Below are 16,001 nucleotides of genomic sequence, written 5' to 3'. Positions count from 1 at the left end.
GGGAATCAATAGGACTTTAATCAGTGGTGGATTAGAGAGCGCAAAGATGCCGCAGAAGCCTCCGGGGTTCCTGAGAGCTCAGCCCTAGGACTGGGGGCTGGCCACAGCGCTGGCCATGGTGCTGATGGCAAGGTTGGCTCTCGCCTGAGGCTCTCAGGGCCCCCACCTTCAGGGAGGTGACCAGGGTGGATCTTGTGAGGAGACCTGGGGCTCAAGGGTGCCCCAGAGCAGATCATGGGCTCCAGCTGGCCTTCCCATCTTTCTTGGGCTCATGGGAAATCCTCAGGCAGGCTCCCGGGTCATCACAGTGGGGAGCCCTGCTTGCTTTTGGGAGCCCAGGATGGCAGTTGGAAAGTCATGGGTTAACCAGGAATTTCCAAGCTGTCTGGACAGCCCAGAAGGAACATTCCCTGGAGCATTTCTAGGCAGCAAGCTTTCTTTAAAAGCTGCTGTTTTAAGGAGCACTTACCAGAGCAGCCACCATCAGGCATATTCCCATGGGACTCCGGCTTGAGGCTGCTGGCCCTCCTGCTTTCCCCCCCAGCCCCCAGGGAGACACCAGAGCTAACTCTGGACACGCAAGAACCAGACACATGTATTCCACAGAGATGTTCCTGTCATCCCCAACAGTGTACAAAAGTCTAATTCTTAAAAAAAAAAACAACCTGGCTCAGTTTGAGGAGAGAAGGATGCAGGGGCTCAGCTCTCAGCCTCAGAGCAGGTCATAGAAATAGTCCAGGCCTTGTCCCAGCTCCCAGATGGCAATGCCAGTGCCCAGCTCCTTGGCAAGGTCCAGTCGCAGCTGAATGGACTGAGAGAGAGGAGGTGTCCCAGTCACTCCTGGCATCTCTGCCTAAAGCTTCTCCCTGCAAATACCATCTGCAGGGGATAAGCCAGCCTCGAGCCCCTACCCCTTTTGGCACACACATGAGGTCTGGAAGCAGACACACTGCTGGGGGCTCCCCAACTCTGTGGGCCCCCTTGAAGGTAGAGGAGTCCCTCACAGGGCAAATTTTACAAAAGGAGCCACAGAAGACACAGTGCTGCTGATCTGAAGTCACCCTGGGACACATCTCCCCCTAAAAGAGTCACCCAAATCAACAAGAGGCCAGGCTGATCCATGGGTCTCACGGAGGGGAGGGTGGTTCTGGGATCCCAAGTGATCACAGCCTTGGTCAGGGGGCCTGCAGAAGCTGGGGAGAAGTCCAGTGCCCCTGGACTCAGCCCAGACCACCCCTCACCAACCCAGCAGGACCTCTGTCCTTCCTGATCAGTCCCAGGAGCAGAGGCTGCAGCTGATGGGTTACCTCTGCATTCCCCCTCCAAGATTCCAGCGTGCCTGGTACACATTGCAGGATTATACAGTTCTTTCAAGCAAAGCCTAGAACCCACCTCCTGGGGCCCCATGGGGGTGGGGCATGGCTGGGGTCCGCTCTTATTTCAGCCCCTTCTCCCTCACTCTGGGACAGAGGGGTGGAAACGGTATACTATTCTGGGGGCCTCAGGGTCACCCAGCAGACCCTGACCTACTCCCTGGCCAGTCCCTCCCAGGTATCACCAAGACCTTCCTCCTGGAAGGCAGAGCTCTCTGGCGCTCACCCCCAACCCTCCACAGCCCTCTCAGAGAGGCACAACAAGCCTACCTTTAAGGTGGGGAAGAAGATGAAATGCTTTCTGCTCTTGCTTCTGAAAGACACAAGGAGGGGTAGGGGTGGAGGGGATTTCTCATCACCTGCTTCCCCCAGAGCAAGCTCTGCCCGAATGGCCTGCCAACCCTACCTCCTTTGAGGCCCGCTGACCTCGCCTTCCAACCTTGCCTCCTTTCAGGCTCAGGGAGTTCAGTGCCTGGCCTAGGGCCTAGAGGTGGGATGTGACTCGGTGGGTCCTCCAAATCCCTCCATCCATCAGGCCTCAAAGGGCAGGATCTCCAGGCCCTGGCCTTCCTAGCTGCCCTCCTCTGGCAATTCTTCGGCTTATCCATTCAAGCCAGAGCATATTTATTAGGGTCTGTCCTTGGACTCACCACCAGGGGCGGGGTAGGGGATGGTGAAGCCCTATACACATAAAGGTAGGTCTGTGACTGTTTGAGGAGGGCGCAGTACAGGGGAAGCCCTGTCTCCCCAGCATTCTGGTCCCCGCTCCCATCCAAGCTGTTCAAGAAGAGAGGGAGCAATGCTTTGAGAGGCAGTGGATTGGGAGGCTGCCATGGGAGGACAGTCCTGGGACCATTCCCTTGACGCAGTCGCCATAAGCTCTGGGGATGCCCACTGAGCTTTCCCATCTGCCCATGAGAAGCTGCTTTTTGAAGCCCATGGACAGCCTTTATATCTGGTCTTATTTTTACCTTATTAGATGCATCTCTAGGCTCTGGCCTGTCCAGACCCTTTCAGTTCTGACTGTCCTTGGGGGTGTCAGCCATCCCCCTTCTGGTCCCCTCCCCCCACAAAGGGTGCTGCACCCCCAATTAGAGGATTGAAGATAACTGAGCCCCACAACTGAAGGACATGGATGAGCTGGAAATGGTTCTGAGGTTGGTGCCCAGGCTGCCTAGGCAGGTTGGGGGGCCCCTGCCTTGACTGTGAATGTCAGATGGCCACAGGCTAGAGGCCTCTGAGGCCCCTCCCTGTACCCCAGGGGTGGAGGTGGAGTGAGAGGACAACCTGTCCAGGACAAAGTTAGGGTTTGTGGCCAGGTCCCTCCCCCTACCTCATCCTGGGTCTGCACTCACCTCTTATACTCAAAGTAATGCTCTGCAAACTCCTGGTGCCAGATCATCTTGGGCTTGTGATCTTTGAGGACCCGGATATACCTGTGGGGCACCAGAAAAGCCCCAAAGGGCATCAGGGGGAGCAGGGACAGCCCAGGTCATGGCTGACCAGGGCAGAGGCCCAGTGACATACCTCATGATGAGACAAGAAGCTGCCTCCAGAGACCCCCAGGAAGAGCCTCCAGACCAGGTCCTCCCAGGGTCCTTCCCCTGAAAACATGCAGGAGGACAGGGGGACAGTAGGAAAGGCCCCACAGGTCAACAGACGTATAGTCTCCATCCACAAGCATCCTGAGGCTCAGGACAGCTTGGGGAGGGACCCCAGCTCCTGAGACCTCTTTCTGCTGCTCTAGGCACCCCTCCCCCAGTCCACCTACAGGGGGTAGGACTCAGGAGTCCACTTCTGTCCCCAAAGTCATTGAGGACCACCTTCCAATAGGGCCTCCACCCTAAGTGACATTCAAAGAAAGACTGATCCCTCTGGAGAAAGGGAAAGGAGGGAGGGGACAGAGATGCTCTCCGCACCCTGACACCAATGTCTGATCCCTGACAATGGGAAAGAGAGGGGGCTTGCCTGGTCTGGGAACAGTGCCCATCGAGGGTACTGCCCTCGGAAAAAGCCTCAGGTCGGCCTGACCAGCAACCCAGCCTGCTCGTGTGTCCAGCCAAGGACAGCCAAGCCCCAGTGCCTGATCTCCCCTTCTAAGAGGGGCCTTGGGAGATGACTCTAGTGACCCTTCTCCCTCCCTCTCTCCTCAGGCTGCCTCCGCTGGTCCAGGTTCGGAGAAGGCAGAGATCAAGGACATAGGGACATAATCTCAGGGAGCCCCTACCATGGGATGTAGGGAGGGAAAGGATGGGATTCCCTGGCCTCTGACTAGAAAATCTGAAATTGTTTTAGAAAGAAATTGATTAGGTCCTTTGGGAGAGGAGTTTGAGCCAGACAGGACATGGCTCCCTCTCATCCAGGTTCTGGAAAGTTAACATTATAAGGATTTTGACAAGGTCTACTGAACTATGTTCCTGCTCCCATGGAGATAGGTATCAGTAAATGTAAACAATCAATAAAATGTGGGTGGAAGTCACAATACAAGTTTGGTAGACTGGCCTGAGACCTGGTTGTGGTGACCCAAAACATTCTGGGTGCTTCCAAGACCTCAGGGAACCCAAAATTCCTTGCAGCCATCTCTGGCATTCCTAGAGTTACTGAGGTCAGGGTAACATTCTGGGTTCAGCCTCTAGTCACAAAAAGTTAGATTTAAACAATTGAATAATTAATAAATCTCCTTTGCCAGAGACAACATGAAAACAAATAGATTGATAAACCAAAGATAAAGGGGACTGAAAGGCAGGGAGGCCAAAAAGGAGGGGGATGAGTGTGTGTGGGGGTCCCTGCCTCCCTCCCTTCGAGGTGCCAGGAAGGTCACTGAGTCCGAAGCTAGTACTGTTGGAGGGAGATGACTCAGGGACCACAACAGGGGGCCTCCTACCCCTTGCTAAATTTGTCTGGAAGTGGGGGGGAGGCAGAGACAAAGGTAGCATGACCCCTTCCAGGGAATGTGAAAGTCAGCCCCGGACCTCACCCACCACCATTCTCCTTTCCCACATTGGAGGGAGGGGGAGGGAGCCCTGACCACCTACATGGCCACTGACTTGGTTGTCCCCAACATGGAAAGGCCTTCAGCAGCAGCGGTGACAGGCAGAAGAGCACAAGCAGTCATGAATGAAACATGAACCCCAGCTTGGCCTCCCAGTTACCACAGCCCTGGAGGCTGCTGAAGTGAATGTTCCCTCAGTTCACTCCTAATGAAACATTCTGAAGTGGGCAAAGCCACCATCAATCTCCTCAGGTGCACAGAGGACTAAGCACCATCCTAAGTTGGCGGTACCTCAAATGGGGGAGGAGTGTGAGTAGGGGGGAACTCTGGAAGCCTCGGCTCCCCCATCCCCAATTCCGCTGCCTGCGACTCCCTCTCTCACCGCCCCTTGTTTGTCCAGAGGAGGGCACAGAGGTACAGGGAATCTCTGGCCTTTCTACTGAATGCCCTTCTTCTGCCCTGGGCCATGCCTTGAATAACCTCTAGTGTGCCTTGGCCAGGCTTTCTTCTGCTCAGCTAGCCCTGGCTGGGTGTGTTGGACTGGGGGGCTTGCCCAAGGCAGGCAGTTGGTCAGATCTCTCTCTAGCCCGGAGCACAGGAGGTCTGCACACAGTAGGCAGTTCATAGATATTTGTTCTAATGAAAGAGCAGAGATGGTTTCTGCACAGCCAAGCCAGGGAGATGTGCTGGGCGGTGAAGACTCAGTTATGGCAGCTCCTCTCCCAGCTAGCCAGGCTTGGGGGCTATGCCCAAAGCCCACTGGGTACTGAGGAGCATTTAGATGGAGGTTTTCCTGGGCAGCTTGGGCAGATCTGTTTGGCACTGGGCAAGGTTCAATGAATGTTTGTTGACTGACTGACCCAACCAGCTGCTGGGCTGGGGATTCAGAATAAATAGCTTACTTTTTTCTGCAGCAAAGTCTCTTTTTTGTTCAGATATAAGCCTAGAGATGTAGCTAAGACTCCTAAGAAGGCAAACTATTGATAACCATACGAAAAAGGCACTCCAGATCAGTAATAACTGGAGAAATTAATCTGACTTGGAGGTTTCTGCCCATCAAAGAGGACAAAGGCAGCTCCTGTCCTTGGATCCTCACAACAGTTGAAGAAACTGAGGTAGGCCAAGGTTCAGTGACTGGCCTGGGGTCCTGCAAGCTAGGAAGGGCCACCCAGCACTCTCCCACTGGGCCACCTAGCAGCCTGATAAAAGACAGAAGAAACACTGCCCTACAGCAAAGTCCTGGGTCTGGGAATTGACAAGAAGAGCCTTATTCCTATGTGGCCCAACACATCGTCTGCCCTCCCCTAGTTCAAGAGGCCATCTACACTCAAAGTTGAGGTTCAAGCAGGGACCTGTATCCCCCAAATGGGTTTAGGGGAGAAGCTGGGGGGCTCCCCCCCATTCAAGGGGGGAGCATTCACTGCCATTGGGGCCCTCTAGCCCCAAATGAGTCCATGCTGGAGTCAGATCATGACAAATAACATTAGATGATATAAAATGATGCTCAGCACACACACTTGGCAGAACTTCTCAGTGATTCTGGGAGAAGTCACCAAGTCATTTCTATCCTTTTCCCGGGAACTGGACAGATACCTTAAGAAGATCAAACATAGGAGAGAAGGTCCCCAGCAGCCCTAACAGAAAGGAAGCATGCACACCCACACTTGGGGAAGGATCGTCCCACTGCAGAATGGGCTCACCCTGAAATGGCGACTGTGAGGACCTCAGAGAAACACGGGAAAACTGAGGACCATGATCAGTAGGAGGAAGAGGAGGGAGATGAAGGAAATCTGAGTCAGCCCTGAGGACTTCCTGGCCCCTAACCCTAAATGTAGAGAGAGTATCCCCTCAACCCCCTGGCCCCAGGGCAGACAGCCATGAGTGAGACCCACAGCTGCTTGAGAAAGTGGTGCATGTCTTGGCCCCGCCAAGCAGTTCAGTGTTAGAAATGGATGGGATCTTATCATGGAAGCCACACTGCAGGAGAGTGGCTGCCCCAAGAACCTGGGGCCTTCCCAGTGGACTGGCAGCTGGAACCTTCCCTGTGGTCTCTGTCCCCCTCAGACTGGAAGATTGTGGGGAGAAGGAAGTGCCCCATTTCCGTCCGGATGCCAGCACCTACCTGGTGCTTTGCACACAGTAGGTTGCTCTTGAGGAGTCCAGAGCAGAGGGAAGGTTGGGGTAAGAAGGGGACTCCCCCAGCCCTTAGACTCCTCTCTGCCTCTGCCCTTCCCAAGGGCAGACTGGCACCAGGAAGACGCCTCATTCTGCCCCTCACTGGATCCTGGTGGTCTTGGGCAGATAGGAGGGTGCTCGGCCTCAGCAGGAGGACTTTCCAGGCATCTTCCTGTCTCTTCCTTCCTGATGACTTTCCTTTAGACCAGGAGCTCCTGGAGGTCAGGCTGTGGCTTTTGCCTTTCTCTGCATTCCTACCACCTGGCATACAGCAGGTGCTTAATAAATACTTGCTGACTGACAACCGAGTCTGAAGTAGATGTCTCAGGAGGAGGGCCTGAGGCTGGCGCCAATGGAGTGGGCCCTGCACCACGCAGCACAGAAAGCAAAGTGATCAGATACACAAATGTCCTCATGAAAGTCTGGCCCATGAAAAATGAACGTGTCCCTTCACAGCTGGGCCGGGAGGCAGGGCAGCAAACGCAGTGTGATTTAGTGCTTGCCCCCTCTGAATTTGACTAATTGGCTGCTTAAGTCGTTGTGCCTTCCAAATATATTTTAATGTAATTATGCCAGTGCCATATGTGATCAGTGCTAATAACTCCCAGGACTTGTGTGTTCCCATGGATTTCTTGGGCTAAGAAGCCGTTGCTGATTTATCTGCAGGCACAGCCACGTCAGGGTTTCTGAGTCCTCAGGAAGTGGCACCCTGCTCCCTGGGATGAACAAAGCCCCCAGTGCCAGCTGGGGACCTGCCTGGGATGACCTCTCTGGATGGCCACTGCGCTTGGAGAAAGAGAACCCCATGGTTGTGCTGGGGTGAAGATGGTGTGTCTGGGGGACAGTTCTGGGGAGAACAAAGACGGGGCTCAGCAGTGGGCAAAAGCCAGGCCCCCCACCTATCACCTGCCCCCTTCTCGGTCTCCTCTACAGATTCCCTGGAGCTCCTCCTTGGGTTGAAGAGGACCAAGGCATGCACCCTCATCCAGGTTTTAGCCTGCTGGCCCCCAGGGCTCTGCTCTTCCTTCTTGGGGTTCAATCAGCTCCCAGGGGTCCAATAATTATCTCTGTGGAGACAACTCCCAGGTCTATGATCTCCCTGCATCTTCAGCCCATCTCCCATTGGCAAGCATCTCTCCCTGGAAGTCCCCAACCATCTCAAATTCAACACACCCAGAAAGGGGCCCATTATCCCCTCCTTGTCTCCACATGTCCCTAGTTCTCCCAAGGCCACTCCCCTCCCCTTCATGGGGTCCTCCCTTTTTGGAGGCCCACATGGCCATCTCCCTAATACTCCTTAATGCCTCCTCAGTGGGCTTTCCACAAACGTAACCCTTCTGAAACGCAGGTTTGACCCTGGCACTCCCTGCTCCAGAATCTTCTGAGGTCTTCTGCTGCCTTATGCTGGCACTGAGAGACATCTGCTCCTGACCCCAGATTTATTCCTATCTCCCAGCCTCGGCAACCTTCCTTAACACCTGGCTGATACAGCTCCTGGGCTAAGCCCTGGTGTCAGGGGCTGTCTCAAAGACAGGGCAAGATTTCATTTCCTATTTAAAGATTCAGCTCCGAAAAGACATCGCCAGAGTGGCCTGATAAAAGTCCTACTGAGCTGTCCTGAGGATTTGGAGACTCTAACCTTAAACATGCTTTTTCTGGGGCTCCCCAAAGCCATCGGGGTCTGCTCTTGACCTTTGACTCTCATTTATTACAGCCTTGAAGGCAGCAAAAGCACCTGATGTCCCTCCCATAGCAAGAAGGACAAATAGACCTCCTCCAGGGCTCCCAGGCCTGCCTCACCCAAGTAGCCCTCTCCACCCAGGCTCAGGGCTTCATCAGGACCAGCCCCCTCACTAGAGTCTTCGCCATCCCACCACTCTCCCCAGTGTGAGGCTCAGCCTCTCAGAATGTCTCTCTATCTCCACCCAGACCCATCCTCCAGAATCCCTCCTTAAAGGCCCAGCTCGGATACTCTCCCCCTCCCCCAGAGGAAAGGGATCTTCCCTCAAATCCCTCCTGTACAAGGTCTGAGAGACCCCAAAACCTTGGGCACTGTCCTTGTTCAGCCCTGTCCCACTTGTGACCACATCTGGGGTTTTCTTGGCAAAGACACTGTGGTTTGCCATTTCCTTCTCTAGTTCATTTTACAGATCAGGAAACAGAGGTACACAGTGAAGAACTTGCCCAGGGATTTGAACTCAGGTCTTCCTAACTCGAGGCCCAGCACTCTGTGCACTGTAGCACCCCCCAGTTGCCCCAACCTTGGGCATATTCAGTGCCAAGTCAAACTGAATTCCAAGGACTGAGATGGGCACTTATCCTGGGTATCAGCTGGAGTACCAATGCCAGCTCCTGTCTTTGACCCTCATGGACATGAGGAAAATGAACTAATTCATCAATTAGCAAGCATTTAGGAGGTGTGTTCTCAGAGCCAGGCACTGGGGCTACAGAGAGAGCCTAGAAGATTCCTGCCCCCTCACTCGGAGAAGGGAACCTGGGGTTGGGGGGCTGCCAGAATCTGGGGATGGCTCGGTACATGCCTCCTGAAGAATGTGGTGCTCAAGCCAAGTCTCTGGGGATATTGAGAGAAAGCACTGACAAAAATGTGGATATTGGGCGGATGTTGGGAGACTTAATGGGAGAGCCACGAGTCTTTCCTTGCACCCCAGCTGTCAGGATGCCCAGGCCTGGGTCAGCACATTCAGAGGTGTCCCTCCTCTTAGGGCCAGTGCCAAATCCCACTAGAGCTGGACCTTGGGCCTTAAGGTCTCAAGCACCTGCACAGCCTGGCTGTGAGCCTGGGCCCTGCACCCCCCACCCCCTAGCAGAGCCCTGGGGGGAAGCCTGGCTTAGGTTCCCAGGCTGGTCAGAGCCTCCCATAGTCCAGGAATAACAGAGACCTTTTCAGCCAGGGCAGGGCTGTTCCCATCTGCCAGGATGGATTAAGAACGTAGGTCCTACAGATTGGAAAGGGGGATTAAGGGGAGGGAGATGGGGAGAGCCAGAGACAGTGGGAAGTCAGTGCTGAAGCATGATCAGAAAGGGGAAGAGACTGAGGCAGGAAGCCTCTGGGGAGACTAGCAGTGGCCTCAGAGGTACTAGACCAGGCAGTGGGCAGAAGGGAAGGCCAGCCCCAGGGAGGCTCATGCTGGATGGAGACCCTCATCAGGGGGAACTGCCTAAGGTCCCACAGAAAGGAGGTGGCAAGGGCCTCAGGCTCCCCTTCCACTGGCTCATGCTAGACAGAAGGGAGAGACCATTCTCTCCCCTCTCCAGCTGCCTCAACCTCCCCCCCAGACCTTTCCTGCGCTTTGGGGCTGTTGGGCAGGGTTCAGCTCCAAGCCTTCCTGGTGAAAAATAAATTAAAACAGTATTTGTGTATTTGTGCACATGGGGCTGTACCCCAGAGAATATAAATTCCTTGAGGGTAGACACCTCCACAGCCAGCAGAGGGCTCCACTTCAACTGTGGGTGCTCTGGATTCAGACCCAGGCCCAGGGACTCCCCACTACACCCTGATGTCACTCAGGAAGGGAGCCTGGGCTTCCTTTGGCCCCAGCCTTGGCTCCCAGCACGGGAGAGCCCTCCAGGAACTATTTCACTGCACTCTTTTCTCCATCCATCCACTCATTCACTCACTCACCCTTCATTTATTCATTCCCTCACCCTTTCACTCATTCATTCCTTCCAGATTGGTTTGGGCGTTTTTGGGGTTTTTTTTGACTAAGGAGCTGTTCTCAGCCTCATTTCTTACCTACCCTTAATCAGTGAATGGGTGTTGCCTCAGTCACTGAGACCTGTTCAAGACCTTGGCTTAAAAAGGCCAAAGTCCCCACTGCATCGGGGCCATCTCCAGCCCTCCATCATCCTGATCTGTACCTGGCTCCGGAGGAGAGAATGAGCCTGCTGACTTTGCATGGCCCTCCCTCCCTTAATGCCAATTCACTGGCATGTCACAGTCCTCTTCGAGAACAAGGATAAACAACTCCCACCTTCACTCGTTCACTCAGTCTTTGCCAGGTGTTAGGGGCTGGGGCTCCAAAGTTAAACAGAAGCACACTCCTGCCCTCAGAGAGCTTCCAGACTCTACCAATGTGGAGAGCCCTGGTGCTGGGGCAAGCTCAGGGCTGGTTCTTCTGCTCCCAGCCTGACTCCCTCTGAGTGAGTGTCTGGAGGGGTGAGGGCAGGGACACACCTGGACCCAGGGACCTGCTTTTTTCCTCCCAGAAGCTATGGGTGCAGATTAGGGAGGAAGAAGACACCAGCCTAATTCCTTTATATCCCATCGCATCCAATCCTCATGACAACCTGAAGAGCATGGTGCCGCTGTGATCCCCATTTTAAAGATAAGGACACTGAGGCTCACCAGGGCAGTGATTGGCCTGGGGAGTGTCAAGGTTAGATGGGAGTCCATGACTGCCTCCACGTGCGGGATGCTAGGAAGCCAGCAGTAGCAGGCCAGGATTGTCTGCATGGGGGCAGATCTCAAGGTGGAGGGGTTCGGGTACCTTCCAGGCTTTCTCTGCTCACTCACTAGGGCCCCTGCTGTTCTCCACAGGAGTGCCTTTCCTCCCACAAGAACCCTGTGCTATGCCTGACAGACCCACAGAGGGTGTGTGCCCAGCCCTGAGGCTGGGGAGGCAGAAGCCTGATTTGGGACAGGTGCCAGGCTCAGTGCTCACCCCAGCAGCCTCTGGTCTAAGAACAATTAGGGGATGATATCCTGGGCAAGTCATTTCACCATGTGCCTCAGCTTCCTCATCTGTAAAATGAGCTGGAAAAGGAAATGGCAAAGCATGCCAGTGTCTCTGCCAAGAAAACTCCAAGTGGGATCACTGAGAGTCAGATATGCCTGAAACGACTGAACAGCGGCAACAATGCACTGCCCTTGAGCCTCCTCTTCTCCAGGATCCACCTTCCTGGGGCCTGGCCTGGAGACCCTTCCCCATCCTGGCTGTCTTGCCCAGGGCATACGGCCAAGAGAAAGGCACAGGGATGGGAGTGCCGAGGCCTTCAGGGAGAGTTCAGGCCTTTCTTTCAAACCCCCTCCTCAGGGTTTTATTAATACTTTCACAAGGAATAGGTGGGCACCTGCCCCGCCGGTTTTTCTCGCAGCAAAGATCAATTCTCTTTACGTCCCAAGGAATCTCTTGCTTTCTGATGGCCACAGAAAAGTCAATAGCGCATTAGAGAGGCATAGAAAGCTCACTTTAGCATAGACTCTGCCTTCATTAGCCAAGCTGTCCTGGTGTTTCTTTTCTGGGGAGAATGCCACTGGACATGGGGCCTCTTGGGTCTGACCTATCCCCTCCTGGAGGAGGGTCCTCTGGCCTGTGCCTGGGCTGGTGCAGGCTGGGAGAGGATCAGCCAGGGGGAGTACATGGCTGATCCCCTCCCAGTCACTGTATATTGGTTCCGTGGTGCCCCCAGCCTGTCCCCACAACCTGTCTTCTGCCCCCATGGCCCCTGACTCATGTAGCAGACAGGTGGTTCAGGAGATGCTGACTGGGCCTAAGCAGGGGCAGACAAGAGGGAATTCCATGTCCCTCATGCCTACAGCTGACAAAGGTAACAAGAAGACGGGGGTGGATGGGCAGCCCTCAGACGGGACAGGACAGGGGGAAGGAGCCATCCAACAGCCGGCCAGGAGAGAGGCCGGTGGTTGCTGGATTCTTCCTCACCATCAGGCAGAGACAGAATGAATCCAAATACTTTGGAGCTTGGAGGAGGAAGAAGGGGGGTGGGAGGAGGAGGCCACTGCCTCCAAAGTGCCCCACCCCAGGGAGGGAAGGAGAGAAGGGCAGCCTTCCCCAGGGCAGCAGATGCACAGATCCATGCAGACACATCCCCTGCTCTTTGCAGGGGGAGATACTGAGTGGATATTGAAGTCTGAGGGGGAATAAAAAACCAGCTTGGGCCCTGGGCCATGTGCCTAGATGGCTGAGCACCACAGTGCACAGAGCTCTGGGTCTCTGGACACTTTCCAGCTGGTGATCCTGACCAAGTCACTTCACCTTGTTTGCCTCAGTTTCCTCCTCTGTAAGAATGGGGATCATACTAGCCCCTGCCTCCCAAGGCTTGTGAGGCTCCAAGGAGATGATGATGAAGCGTTTAGTGTGGTGCCTGGCACACAGTAGGCCCCATAAAAGTAGTAGGATATTATTAGCGTTGCCATTCTCAGTATCATCCCTGAGCCAGCTCCCCCACATGCACCAGGCTGGCGGCCACAGACAGACCTGTGTGGGAGACCCTGGCGGGCCCAGTGCTCGCTGCCTCACCTTGGAGGGACACACATAGCCCAGATAGGATGTCCTCCAGAGCAGAAAAGGAGGTGGCCAGGCAGAAGCCCAGAGAGGAGGCACAAAGCAGAGGCCACAAGCCCGGGGGATGAGGTATGGATCCTCACCCAGCAGACACTGGCCATCCAAGGAGATGGGAGAGCACAGAGGTCAGCACTCTGCTCAGATACCTGGAGCACACTCCTCCACTGATCCCTAAGCTGACTCTCAGTCACAAACGAGGTCAAAGCCCCAGATGCCTGCATGCCAACAGACCATGGATCCACGGAGGATTCCCCCACTGCCAGACAAGAACCCTTGGGGACTCTATCTGACAGCAGCCAGGGTAGACTGCATCCCCCTGTAGTCTGGCACTGGGCAATGGCTGGCTCCAGCTTGGGCTCCAGAGGCTCCCTCCCCAGAACCCTAACTTGATCACACTTCACAATAACATGGCCCCAGGGCCAGAAAACCCATGAGAGCGGAGATCTCAGGGCCCTCCTTGCCCGGCTTCAGTGACATCCCACCCCTACCCTGCTTTGTGCTGGCAACAGGCCCTCAGCCCAGAGACCTTGCTTGGGCAGCTGAAGTGTGAATGTGTCTCTGAGGTCTTGAGTTGTTTCTGCCAGCTTGCATGCCTGCCAGGCAGCTCTGCTGAGTTGGCACCTGGCCTCCTGCACAGACATTTGCAGATGACCTTCAGCAAGGTGAGCACCCCTCACAGCCCCTCCCACCAACACATTCCTGGGGTCTGTCAGGCATCCTGAGGGCTCTGGAGCAGGTGGAAAGCCCTGCAGGCCACCCCACTGGGCATCCCAGGATGCTGGGAGCAGGGACAGGATCAGCACTATGGAAAGCTTCTAAGAAAGGGCCTGAACTTCCCGGACCAGCAGGAGCCCAAAGCCTGGGGCAAGAGAGACAAAAGCATGGAGTGAGGAGACAGCTCCCCTCTCAGCCCATGCCACCCCACCCCAAGGTGCCAGCAAATGAGAAGGCATGGGGTAAGGGATATGCCCCAAGGGAGGTGCCCAGCCTTTGGAGGCTACACCCTGGGTGTGCAGGTCAGACGGAGAGCTCGCAAGGGCTGGTGTCCACTCTTGGCCAAGTGTCCCCTCCCACCCAAAGATGCCCAGATGTGGAGACCCTGACAATGAGAAGATAGGTACGATCCCCAGACCCAAGGCAGCAGGCAGAGAAGGCAGAAAGTCAGTCAATGGAGGCTGATCTTGCCCTGATACCCACACCAGGAGCACCATGCCACCATGCAAGAAGGCCTCGGTATTTACTTCTAACCATTGGCTGATAACAGAGCTTCTCCTTCAGGCCTCACAAAAGCCCCATGAGGGAGGCGCTGCTATTGTCCCCATCTTACAGATGAGGGAAGTGACTCACCCAGAGTCACACAGCAAGTGTCGGAGGCCACATGCGAACTCAGGGCTTCCTGACTAGGCCCATTGCTCTAGCCACTGCACCACCTGGCTGGTACATGGAACTAATTACTCCCCAAAAGTCATTCATTACAACCAAGCTGGATTTATACCCCAGATGCAAGGATGGTTCAACATTAGGAAAACAGTCAACAGAATTAATCACAATAAAAGTAAAAGCCTCCCAAACCACAATTATCTCAGTAGATGCAGAGGCCTTTGACAAAGAATGCCCTCTTGTGTTCTGATGTCCTACAAACCAGGCACAAGAGGACCCTGGGTGACATTCAAAAAGGTAACTCTGAAACCTAAGAAAGCTTCGTGGGCAGTGGAAGGCTCTGGGAGCTTCCCCAGGAAATACAGGGCAAGGGGCTGGGCTCTAAGGATTTGGCATAAGCCCCGAGAAGGAAACGAAAGGAGTGGAAATCTCAAAACCCACAGAAATCATTTCTGCAGAACGAAAACAAAGCCCAGAGTTATCAAACACACACGATATCTGGATATCAATCTCTGACACAGAAGACTCAGAGAGATACAAGTACAGAGCGCCTCAGGAATAAAGACCAGCTCCTTGGGGGCTGGGAGCTCCTTGGAGGGTCCTGGCTGCCCCCAGGGAGGGATCCCCAGAAGACTTCCTCATGGGTAGAAGCAGACAAATGGGTGGGAAGGAAACCCCTCAAGTTTGACAGGCACAGGCTCAAAACCCTCACAGACAAGAGGAATGAGAAGTCTGGTGGAAGCGGGGCTGGCTAAGCAGCGCCCTCCCCCCACCCCCAGAGACAGACTTCACTTCGGGGATCCTGCATTAGAGACCACCACGTCCTCGGAAACATCCGTCTACTCAGTTTTGTTCACAGTGACGCCTACTTCACAGGCCCCTCACGGAAAAGGCTGCATGGGAATCTCTCCAGAAGCCCGCGAGCTGCATGCCTGTGGCCTCAGTTTCCCCAATGGTAAGATAAGGTGCTCTAAGAATCATGTCAGGAGAGCGAGTGTTTCCAGGGAGATGTTATTGTCCTGGCTCTGGAGGGGAGGGGTGGGGCACGAAGCATGAGAAGGATGCAGAGTCAGCTACCTGCCCCTCTGGTCCCCTCCCCTGACTGCTAGGCTCCTCAGGCTGGCTGGCCATCTTCCCCCTTCCCCCCTCCCCACCCCTCTCCTTCCCCTTCTTGCCATTTTTATCCCCAGCACAGCCCCCAGCACTGGGTAAGGGCTTCCTCAATGCTTCCAGAAGCCTTTAGGGAGTGGGGGACATGTCACCCCTCCCTGGCCCTGGGCTGCGAGGGCTGCTGTAAGAGGCTGAGCCAGAGGCAGTGATGCATGTTACCTTTGCAGGGTGCTCATGCACCCACCTGCCGACAGCTTGTCATCCCTCTGATCAGACCAAAGGAAGCAGTCCCCACAGGGGTGATCCAAATGCCCACACCAGGCTGCACTGAAGCAAACCAAAATGAAAATGCAAAGCAGCATCCCCTCCCCCAAGCGTCTGGGGGAAACCCTCCAATCTGCAAACAAGGGTAGCCCCTGGTGGGTGACAGCTCTCCAAGACAAACTGGACTGTGCACCAGAAAGAGCCTAGTGTCACTTCATTTAAAGTTAATGACATCTACACAGATGGATCATTTAGCAAGGAGGATGGGCTCCCTGGGGCTAGCTGAGGAAGAAGCAGGGCGTGCTCAGGGCCCTCAAGGTGACCTCTCTGATGGAGGAGGGTACTCCCTCTCATACTGCCTCCCTCCCTCCGGGACCCAGGGCC

The 16,001-nt window shown here is 54.9% G+C and overlaps 1 protein-coding gene across 1 annotated transcript in view; it reads right to left on the bottom strand.

Moving 5' to 3' along the window:
- Nucleotides 1–596: 596 nt before the first annotated feature.
- CHID1 (chitinase domain containing 1) overlaps nucleotides 597–16,001 on the bottom strand; it is a 62,379-nt gene continuing 46,974 nt past the window's right edge. Inside the window, exons 12-14 of the mRNA XM_072637392.1 lie at nucleotides 2,729–2,809; nucleotides 1,644–1,686; nucleotides 597–811 (exon numbers count right to left, since the gene is read on the bottom strand). Coding sequence (XP_072493493.1) covers nucleotides 713–811; nucleotides 1,644–1,686; nucleotides 2,729–2,809 — 223 coding nt within the window. The 3' untranslated portion in view covers nucleotides 597–712. The remainder of the gene's footprint in view (nucleotides 812–1,643; nucleotides 1,687–2,728; nucleotides 2,810–16,001) is intronic.

Source organism: Notamacropus eugenii, chromosome 2 (assembly GCF_028372415.1).
Source record: "Notamacropus eugenii isolate mMacEug1 chromosome 2, mMacEug1.pri_v2, whole genome shotgun sequence".
Taxonomy (NCBI): domain Eukaryota; kingdom Metazoa; phylum Chordata; class Mammalia; order Diprotodontia; family Macropodidae; genus Notamacropus; species Notamacropus eugenii.
Note: the sequence above shows the minus strand (reverse complement) of the source record. Positions and strands in the feature narration are given on the sequence as shown.